General features: G+C 55.8%; 2 protein-coding genes across 2 annotated transcripts in view; both read right to left on the reverse strand.

The window, feature by feature from the left end:
* Nucleotides 1-7,325, reverse strand: part of CACNA1S (calcium voltage-gated channel subunit alpha1 S) — a 67,664-nt gene extending 60,339 nt beyond the window's left edge. Inside the window, 2 exon segments of the mRNA XM_032878228.1 lie at nucleotides 5,373-5,478; nucleotides 7,174-7,325. Coding sequence (XP_032734119.1) covers nucleotides 5,373-5,478; nucleotides 7,174-7,325 — 258 coding nt within the window.
* A 1,804-nt stretch (nucleotides 7,326-9,129) lies between these two features.
* On the reverse strand, nucleotides 9,130-10,069 carry ASCL5 (achaete-scute family bHLH transcription factor 5). The gene has a single exon (XM_032878082.1). It carries the CDS (start codon nucleotides 9,700-9,702, stop codon nucleotides 9,130-9,132), a length of 573 nt encoding a protein of 190 aa, XP_032733973.1. The 5' UTR covers nucleotides 9,703-10,069.
* Between the last annotated feature and the right edge of the window lie 776 nt (nucleotides 10,070-10,845).

The following is a 10,845-nucleotide window of genomic DNA, read 5'->3' on the forward strand; positions in this document are numbered from 1 at the left end:
AATGGTGATGCTTCCAAAGTCCCCTTTAACTCAGTCGGGGGTCTCCCCTAGGAGCAGCATTCCTTCAGACTTCAGGGAGCAAGTGGGCCTTTAGGACCAGAGTTGTCTTGGGAGCATCTTGGTCTAGGTTGGGGGCTAGGGCCCTGAGTTCTGGTCTTGGCTTCCAACTGCCCTTTGACATCTCACTGCCCTTTTGCTGGCCCCCATGGTGATTCTGTGTCTATTCCCTCCTCCTGCTTCTCTGACAAATGGTGCCTTTTGTGACCAACAATCCCAGCCTTCACTTTCTTGGGAGAATTCCAGGACAGGGCTGTGTTAGACGCCGGCTTCCCAAGCTTAAGGCAGGCTTCTCTCTTGGGCAAGTGGAGTCTGGTCCAGGGAGAGGCTGGGGCTGGGTGCTCTGAGCATCCGTTCTGGCCTGGGCATGCAGCAGTTTTCCAATCAGGAGAAAACAGGGTTATGGCAAGGGACTGGGGCCTGCTCTCATGGGACTCCTTCCTGTGCTGCTCACCAGAGAAGCAGGGATGGTCATACTCTCCTGATATCAAGAAAACCACGTCAAGATGCCCAACACAGGGTACAGGCCTGCCCACACAGCCCACTGGGCATGTGCAGTGATTTAACTTCCCAGTGCCTCAGTTTACTCTTCTGTAAAAATGAGAAAAATAATACTACCTGCCTTGTGGGGTGTTGTGGGCAATAAATGAGGTCATGCATATACAGCATTAGAATAGATCCTGCACAATCGTGGGTGCTCAGCAAACACTGGGTGCTGTTGGTGGTAAGGAAGGGGAGGAGGATAATTTGCCGGAGAAGGGGGTTGGGGTGGCCAGGAAAGCCATTCAGAGAGGTTGGAGGTTTCAAGGAGTGAAAATGAAAAATCTAAGAGAAATCAGGGACAGATAGCGGGTGGGGTGAAGAGGAATTTTATATATATATATATATATATATCTCCTTTGGGCATAGCCTTTGAATCTAGAACAACCCAAGGGTCTCTGTGATTAAGGCTTTGTGACTAGGGAGCCTGCTCTGAGACACTGTGATTTCTGTATAATAAAATTCCTTATGTTGGGAGAAGGGAAGCTACAACACACCTGGTCCTGATTCATCCAGTAACTTCTCTCAAGTATATGACGTTACTACCCCCATCTTACCAGCGAGGGGACTGAAGGCACAGAGAAGTCAAATAACATGTCCAAGATCACACAGCTAGGATATCAATGGTCCTGGACTCAAAAGCATACATCAGTAGCTCCAGGACCCACTTTTCCCCAACCTGGTTGATTTCAGAGCCCCTCTCCCGCTCTGCCATGAGGATACACAGCTGGCCAGGACATTAACGTCCCCGACCCTCTTCTTGACATCCTCTGACCCACCATGTCTCCTCAGAACTCCCCTGCCCTCCCTGAGCCCCAGTGTCCTCTTCTGTTCAGGGAAGACCCCGTTTCCCCCCACTGACACAGAACAGGGAGAGTTGGGGTGCAGGGGGGACGCTCAGCACCGTCCATCACCTGCAGCAAAAGCTTAGGGGTGGGGAGGGAAGGAGATGGGCAGCAGGAGAAAGCTCCAGGGAGGGGGGCACCCAGACTGTGCAGGGGAGCCTGACCCACAGACGGGTGTCAGGGCTTCTTTCCCACAGTGGAGGGTGCTGGCCACCTCCTGACTCTGTTTGCACACAAAGCAACTGTGGGAAGCCTTCCTTGCCTCCTGACCAGCCCTGCCCCCTACCTCTCACCCGTCAAAATCTCAGCCCTGCAAAGCCAATCGCCTGGTTAGCGCTGGCACCTGCATGTCAACATGACAGAAACCGAAAATCACTGTCCCTCCTCCCACCTCAGCCTGTTCCTCTCTGGGTGCTGCTCGTCTCATCTCGTAAAGCGACACCGCCACCTGCTCTGTCACCTACTCTGAAACCCCAGCGTCATCCTTGCCTCTTGTTCCCCTCCCCCACACCTCCCCACATCCCTCAGGCACCAAGTCCCGCTGAGCCATCTCGATATCTCTCCAAGTCATCCTCTCTCCCATCATGCCTCAGTTCCAGTCTCCCCCATTTCCTGCCTGGACAACTTCATAGCCTCCTCCCTCCTCTCCCTGCTTCCCCTTCTCATCGCCCCCCTCCCCCAGTCCACCCTCTACGCAGTGGTTCGAGAGATTTTTCCAGGTTCCAAACTCATCCCTCAACCTCTTGCTTCCAGCACCTCGCTCATGGGGCTCCCTGCGGAGGCATCTACAAGCTCTCCCCTGGTGTAAAATATAAAGCTTTGTCCTTCCTTCCATGGTTTCCTTTTCAACCTGTCACAGGGCTTTTAATTGCCTATTTACTGCTGTGGGGGTGGGGCGACCCCCATCCTCCTCCATGACCCACTCACCATCCAGCAGCCAGACAACCTGTCTCTTGGCTAGAGGTGGGGAAGTAGAGGCAGGCCTCTCCCTTCCCACAGCCTTGCCGCCTCCACCCAAGGTGACAGCCAGCACACGGGTATGGTGGCCTCTGCTCCAGGAAACATGGAGTATCTGGTTGGGGGATGAGCTGTTGGCTCCACCTGGCAGTCATTCACGGAATGGGCTGTGACCTTGTAAACCTAGGGTTGCCCTTGCCATACCCTATCTTGAGACACCCAAGACCCTCGTGTACCCAACCCTGACCCTGGCCCAGGACACCAACAGGGAGAGACTGAGCAGTGTCTGTCCGTTGAGGTGGGAAGCTGGTAGGAGGTGGTGGGGCGCGGGGGAGGGGGGAGGGGAGCTGGGAGTGGACCATGGCTCTAAGCTACTGGTCCATGTACCTCCATATACCATTGTCCCATTGGTCTTCACTCACAAAATAAGGATTCAGAGATGAAATCGTATAAATTTCCTGTACTGTAACCACAGATCATTAAACCCCAAGGATGGGATTTTTCTGAGTGTGGGCCCCAGAGCAACTACATGGGTCACACGCCCATGAAGTTGGCCCCTTCCTCATCCTTCGCATCTCATCCTCCGGGAAGGACTAGGTCCTCCTCCAGTATTCATAGCGTCCCAAATCTTACACACTTCCCATCTCATTTTATCTATAATTTAAGTGTAATTGGTTTAATTATATTATGTTTAATTGACGTAATTAATTAAGCCCTGGGAAGATTAGAACTATGTCTACTGGCCCCAGCATGGGCCAGGGATATAATAGGCACTAAATAAAAATTTATTAAATGAATGAGAAAGTTAATGAAGGATTGGTCCTTGGGCCTCCCTTCTTAAAAACTACGGGTTGTTTTGGATGACCTGAAAGTCCCTAACATTTCTCAGATACCTACAAAGCAGCCAATAGAATAAGAGAGAGGTAAATATCTGATTTCCCTTCCTTCTGGCCTAATTCCTCTAATTTTCCTCCTGTTGGATTGTATGGAGATGAACATATAATTGACAAGTAGGAATTAAGAGTCCACAGCTAGGGGCTGGCTCAGTGGGTTAAAGCCTCTGCCTTCGGCTCAGGTCCTGGGATTGAGCCCCGCATCGGGCTCTCTGCTCGGCAGGGAGCCTGCTTCCTCCTCTCTCTCTTCCTGCCTCTCTGCCTATTTGTGATCTCTGTCTGTCAAATAAATAAAATAAAATCTATATAAATAAATAAATAAATAAAAAGAGTCCACAGCTGGAAGCTGGCTTTGTGACCCTGAGTATCACCTACCCTCTCTGGGCTTCACCCCAAAGGGATCAGATTAGGATCCCTCATTGACTGTTAATAGTCTGTCCCACCTTGACATTTGAAGTGATATTCACTGCTTTGGAAAGGTTTCTGGTAAGGTTTTCCTCTTCCAGAAACTCATCATCCTGTGTCTGTGAGCTCTAGACCTTGCCCAAGGCTTTGTAACTCCAGCCCACAGGTTAAAGGAAAGTGCACAGGACCTTGTGAAATTTTTAGGGCAGCCATTTTGTTCCAATATGGAAGATGACAGACCCAGTAACTTAACTCCCTCCAGAGAGCAATTTCTTTTGAAAGTAGTCAACTTCTTAAGCAGTTGAAATGGAACAAAGGCCCCAAAATATGAAATCCTGAAGAGTCGGGGGAACCTAGAGCCCTCCTGGATTCAGGGACGCTGAATACAAAGCCTGTCTTGTGGAAGGCTCAGGGCCCCCTCCCAGACTTGGTCGTATGGGTGCTGCCCACAGTTCATCTCACTCTCCTTCCATACTCAGGAGCTCAGAGTTTTTTCTGTTTATAGACAAGCACACACTTAAAATCTCAGCTTCTTGCCAGCTCAAGATAGATTCCCATGGAAACGGGCATAAAAGAGAGGCAAAGATAAATATCTTTCTTTCCGGCCCCGGATGCATGTTAATTGGCCTCCTCCCTCTCATCCCTGTGGTACAAATGCAGGACAAAGCCTGTTGAGATGGTGGGCCCATTGTCCTGTCTCCTCGGGGGCCTAGACTGTAAAGGCCTGAGAGCTCGGTTTCTTATGAGGGCTTCCCCTAGAAGTCCTCTCGCTGTCACCACATGGGCAACACAGTGATAATAAGAGCAAGTCCTAAAGTCAGAGAGGCCTGAGTTTGAGACCCTATGGCAGGATTTGCATGTGGGGTGACCCTGGGCAAGTTACCCAAACTCTCAGAGCCTAGATTTCCTTGTCTGTTACATGGATTTAACGGTGTTGCCTCACAGGGGGTAGTTAAGAGAATTAAGACAATAACGTAAAATATTTAGCACAGAGGCATCCAGTAAGCGCAGCATAAATGGTAACCATGTTGACTACTGTCTAGCTGTTATGTCAAGTTAGCCCTTCACCTCCACAGGGCTCAGTCTTCTCATCTGTAAGCCAGTGAGGTGGGGAGGAGATAGGACAATGGGATCCTGGAAAACCCTTTCTGGATCCGGCATTTCTGTGTCCATGTTATCAGTAAAAGGGCGAGGAGAACGTGGTCTAGAGCTCTAGAACACATGCTCTCTTGGAATCCCTAGATTCCACTCTCCCAGGGGGCAAGCTCCTCCTGGATGAGGTCCAGGAAAGGGAAAGCAGCCCTCGGCCTCCATCGCTCTGTAGCTGACCTTACTAAGCCTCAGTTTCCACATCCATCAGATGGCACCGCTTTATGGGGTTGTTGTGAGGATTTTCTGAGCTTCCCCTCATCAAATGCTTAGCACAGTGCTTGGGCACGAGGAGTCCTCACTCAGTGCTGGGTGGTAATATTCCAGAATCCAGAGTTAGCAGGCTTGCCCTGCAAAGCTATCAAGTGGCTCAGCCATGCAGGTGGCTGGGAGGGTGGGGTCTGTCTCCTCAGGAGACAGGAGCTCCAGCCCCCCGCCCCCAACTAGCAGGCAGTCCACCAAGGGGGCCTCCCTCAGCCTGGGGCTGCAGGCCCATGGGTTGGGGGGGCAGGAGGACCTCTCTTACCAGGCCAAGGTTCAGAGTGTTGTTGTCATCTTCTGGCATGGGCAGGTACACAGCCAGCGCCACACAGTTGGCAAAGATGGTGAGCAAGATGATGGTCTCAAAGGGTCTGGTGTCAGGGTTAAGGAGAGTGGGGTGTGGGATCGGTAGCGTTAAGGGGAGCGGTGCGGTACGGGCCCCTGTTGCTCCTTCCCTGCTCTCTTGCAGGTTACAGAAATGGCCAGGCTTTCCTCGGGAACAGGTAACTTCCACTTAGCCGTGACGGCAACTTGAGGCACCGGCTCCTGGCTGAGGGCTACTCAGCTTCAAGGGCAGGAAGACTCAATGTTCCCCAGCAAGCTCCTGCCCATCCCCCAACCCGACCTGTCCCCTCTCCTGAGATGCCATGATTTTCTGAGATTCTGGCCAGACAATATGGGGGGCTCACTCAGAGAACTGGCAAGGACTGCTGGGGGCTGAATATAGAGGACAGGACGGGAAAGGGGAACCTGTAGAGGTGGTACCTGAATCAACTCCCCCCACAACCTGAGGAAGGACCCGCTAAGCTGACTGAGTCAGCGGCCCATCCCACCCCCTCCCCAACCACGCTCACACGCTGGGGTGCGCATCCCACACCCACTCATGCCTCCCTCCCAGGCACACCCGTCCCCTTCACAGTCATTTCCCAGGGGGCACCCCTGGGGCCCATTCCTTTGTGGGCGAGCCCTGCAACCCATCCCATAGGCTGAGCCACTGGAAAGCGGGTGGTGGAGGGGGGTCCGGTTGGGGGATGGGAGGCACAGTGCACAGAAGGTCTGGACCAACCACCAGCTTCTCTTCCTGCCAGGGTTTGAAAAGAGATGGGCCACAGAGGCAGAAGCTGCAGAGGAGAAGGCGCAGAGGTACAGAGGATGAAGGAGAGAGAACCCACCGGGAGAAACTCGATCCCCAGGGCGCTGCACTCACCAGGTGGGCGGGGGGGGGGGCGCGCAACTCTGACCCCAGCCTTTCCAACTGGTCCCAAGTTTTTCTTATCCTTCTCATTAGCCCTTATTCCCCTATTGTCTAGGGAACAGCTGGTGGGCGCCCAGTCTTCCAGAAACTTACAGAAATATTTCAAATATTCCTGACCTCTCTCTCTGAGAAGGCATTTGACCAGCCCTTCCCCCAATCTCCTTCCCCAAATAACCCAGATATTTTCATCGGTCTTCCTCTCAGAGCTAATGCAAACAGAGAAAGGGTTGGCGAGTCCCTGTCCCCAGCGTGGTATGTCTGAGTTATAACCGCTGGGCATCTCGGCCTGCTCCCCGAGCCCCCCGCAGCAGCCCTTTGTTCAGGGCCATTTCTCCCTTGACTCCATCCTCAGCCGGACCCCCCTCGCTCTGCAGTCTCTGTGCCTTCACACCCTCCTACCAAGGATGGAGGGAATTTTCTTGCACAAGCCCCTACTTCTTTCTCTTCTATCCTGTATCAGAATGAGAACGTTGCCTCACACCCCTCAGTGGAGCCCCACGGTAACAGGATTTGGGCACACGTGTGAACCGCCCCCGTGGGACATCCGGGTCCCTTCCTCAGATGACTGTCACCAGGCCTGGGGCCGAGCACTCAGGCCACAGCGGCCCCACCAGGTCCTCCTGCTGTTCCCCTCCCTCTCAGCTGAAGCTTTCCTTTCCAGAGGCTCCTTATCCTCTTCTGGGGCAGTGCACCCCATCTCCAAGTCCCCGGGCCCCTGGGCCCCCAAAGTCTGGGTTCTGTGACCATGCCCTGCCTCCCTCTCCCACATGACAGAGGCTCTCCCCGACAGCCCGGGGGTCCCAAAGGATACTTCCATTCCACGATGTTGATGCAGGCCTTCCTCAGGGGGTTCTGGAGGGTCAAGCAGAACAAGGCCCGGGGCGGCCTTGGCAGAATCTCTGGAACCGGCTTCTTGGGCTGTTTCTTCCTCAGGCCCTCATCGTGGGGTGAGGACGGCTCCATGGCTTTCCTGGCAGTCTCGCTGTCTCCTGTCCCCCACCCCGCTGCCCTCTTCTCCCTGCGTCCCCAGTGCCCCCACCTTGGGGACTGGACCGGCTGAGCCTGCTGGGCCACGCGTGCCCTGCTGAGCCAGCCCAGGAGCGGGGGCGGGAGGATTACTTTCCCTGCTCCCAGCAAGTAAAATTAGCCTCCACTGGCTCCCTGCGGCCTGGCCTGAGCTCCTGGGGCCAGGCAGCTGTCATTCCTTCCCAGCCCAACCAGTGACATCCCAATATGTCCCTGAGGAGGTTGGTAGGGGGGTGGAGGAAGGAAATTTCACATGGGCCTGGGGTGGGGGCGGTGGGAGGCAGGATGGAAGGCTTCAAGGCTGGGACCATAGAGAATTCCGGAAGGGGAGTGATCTATGATATGGAGCCTTGAACTGCGGACGGGCTCCCTCATGCCAAGATGAGCTTCCCCTGGTCCCTAGCCCTATGGCACCCTCCAGAAAAGTTGCCTGGTGGCCTGGTTCAGCACAACTACACCACACCGCCATCCATCTCAGAACCTGCGGTCAGCTCCCAGGCCAAACCTCGCCGCCCATGAGCACCCCTGTCAGGGAAAGCTAACTTCTTCGCGCTGGGGTGAAAGGCTCCCTCAGAAGAACCTAGAACGTGCACACTTCAGGCATGTACTCTCCTCCCTCAACCCCTCCAGCCGCTAACTGCACAAAGCTCCTGTCTCCTGCCTGGGACTCCCGCCCCTGCCCGACAACGGTCCATGCTGTACACTAAGCTCCCTGGAAACATTAACTGAACGCAGAGCTAACAGAACACCCCACACCGCCAGCAGGAAGTGCTCTGAGCTGCAGGTGGGAGTGACAATTGAGGTAGACAACGATCTGGAATCACAAAACCTGACAAATTTTTTATTTGACCTCTTGGTACAAAGACAGTGCCATATGGTCCCATTACCCACAGAGGGATACCGTCTGAGGGGGGGAAACGCAGTTCTCAAGCAACCTGGGGGGAAAGGGGATGAAAAAGTTACACTGCGGATCCGCAGTAGGGTTGCGGGTGGGTAATCGCCCTCCAGCAAGGAAGCCAGGGGGCGCCACCAAGGCACACACGTGGCCTCTTCCCAAGCCTGATCTGGGCCAGCGAGTGCAAGCTTAGGTCTGGCCTCCTGTCCCGGCCTCAGGGTTGGGAAGGGGGGATGGGGGGGCGGGGGGAGGCGGTGGCAAACAAGCTGCCCGAGTGGACGCTAGGATGTGAGGCCATCTCGTGGACAGCAAGGGCATGGCTCATCCCAACCAAAGACCGGCCAGCCTCCTGGGGAGTGGCAGACACGGGCGGCGGGGGGGCGGGGGAGGGCACCCGTGGCGACAGAGTCGGAGAGGGCCACCACAACGGATGGTGCACAACCCGGAGCTGAGCTCCGACTTTCCGCAGCGCGGGGCTGAAGCAGAGCCGGAGGCCGGCTCAGGGATGGCCCTCCTGGTTTGCTCCGCTGCGTCCTGGTGCGCGCACGGCGCGCGCCCGGAACTTCCCCAGGCCCTGTGCCCTCACTGCACCGACGGGGCTCCTCCGGTCTCTACAGTGCCCCTCTATCCCCCTCCCTGCCCCTCTGCCCCAGGCTGGAAGGAACGGAGTCGGTGGTGACTGTGGCGGAGGGACGGAGTCGCAGACTCGCGAGCTCAGCGGCCCCGCAAATGCCGGGGGCCTGCGCCGCACCATGCGTGACCTGGCAGTCCCGGGCTGCTCTCGGGAGTGGGACGGCCCTAGCGGACCCCGCTCCCTACCCCTGCACCCCCCGGCAGCGGTCGGGATCAGTGGCTGGATTCCTCGGACTCAAAGAACGGAGAGGAGGAGAAGCAGGAGGACTCGGACGACTCCGGCACCTGGGAGGCGGGCGCCCGGGCCTCGCCGTCGCGGGGGCAGTCGGGCGGGGAGGCGGCGGGCGGCGCGCCGTCGGGGGCCGCGCTCAGCAGCCCCTGCAGGTACTTGATGTAGCGGATGGCGGCGCGCAGGGTCTCCACCTTGCTGAGCCGCTTCTCGGCCAGCGCGCCCGGGAGGTGGCCGCGGAGGCGCGCGTAGCCCTCGTTGACGCACTTGACCCGCTGCCGCTCGCGCTCGTTGCGCTTCTGGATGAAGGCGGGCTCGAAGGGGTAGTCGTACACTCCGAAGGCCCCGGGGAAGGGCACGTAGGGGAACACGCCCGCGTAGGCGTCATAGTACTGTGGCTCGGCCGGGCCCGGGTACAGCAGTAAGGGTACGTTGCCCAGGGGCTCGGCGGGGGGCAAGGGCGCCCGGCGCGGAGGGGCCACGACGCCCAGCTGCATGCAGCTGGGGGGTGCCAGGGGCCGCCGGTCCACCAGGGCCCGGCAGAAGTTATTGTTCATGGTGCCGCGTGGAGCTGGACCCAGAGTGAGACCCTCCCCGAATCGCCCCTGCTTGGGGTCTGCACGGTCCCGACCACCGCAGGGACGAGTCACATCGCCAGCAGCAGCCCTGGGATACCAGGATGGGTCAGCACTCCTCTCCGCCCTTTGGGATGGCCTCCGAGGTCTCCCTGACGGGAGTCATCGCTGTGGCCCAGTGTGGCTCCTGGCAGAGGCTCAGTGGCACCCTCTCCGATCCAGCCGTCGTGCCGCAGGACTCCCGGGACCCCTACCTTCTTCCGCGGCGCCCATGGGCAGGGCAGCAGGCCTCGGCACCCCACCTCCTCCTGAGCCCAGCATGGGCATCTCCCACGGGCACTAACCGTGGGACTTCATACTTGGGGCCATGGGCACCCCGTTCTTGTTCCTTACCGCCTTGGAGATCCCCCTGGCTGCTGGGCCACAAACCGCTGGCTGCTGTGAGGAGTGGGCCCGCTGGGCTCAGGGAAATGTTTCTAAAAAAGGGGAGAGTGAACATATCAATTAGGAATTGTATTAGGGGCTCTTCTGTGTCACCCCACCCAGTCCCTCCAAGGGGATTGTCGGCACCTGAGGGGAGGCAGTGTGGCCGCTGAGGAGGACAGGGACAGAGCCGGGTTCAAACCTGTGTTCATCCTTTCATGGCTGGGGGACCCCTCTGTGTTCTGGTTTCCACAAAGGGAGATAATTCAACATCCCTCACAGGACATTAATAATAATATGTGAGAATCAAATGAGAAAAAGTATACTAAAAAACACCTCCTGGGCCTGGCTTATAAAAAGTGCCCAGTGACCCTGCGATTTAACAATCACACTACTAGGTATTTACCTAAGAATACAAAAATACTAATCCAAAGGGCTATATGTACCAAAGTTTATAGCAACATTCTCTACCATAGCCAAATTATGGAACCTGCCCAAGTGTCTGTCCTTTGATAGATGAATGGATAAAGAAGAGGCAGTATATTATCTACAATGGAGTATTATTCAGCCATTAAAAAGGATGAAATCTTGCCATTTGCAACAACATGGATGCAGCTGAGAGTATAACGCCAAGCGAAATAAGCCAATCAAAGAAAGACAAATACCATAGGATTTCACTCATAGAATTGAAGAAACAACACA

Source organism: Lontra canadensis, unplaced genomic scaffold, assembly GCF_010015895.1.
Source record: "Lontra canadensis isolate GAN:19392208 unplaced genomic scaffold, GSC_riverotter_1.0 scaffold63, whole genome shotgun sequence".
Classification (NCBI taxonomy): domain Eukaryota; kingdom Metazoa; phylum Chordata; class Mammalia; order Carnivora; family Mustelidae; genus Lontra; species Lontra canadensis.

Bases quoted from the DNA above. Each gene is read 5' to 3' on its own strand.
- ASCL5 (XM_032878082.1), bottom strand. From the start codon at position 9,702: ATGAACAATAACTTCTGCCGGGCCCTGGTGGACCGGCGGCCCCTGGCA.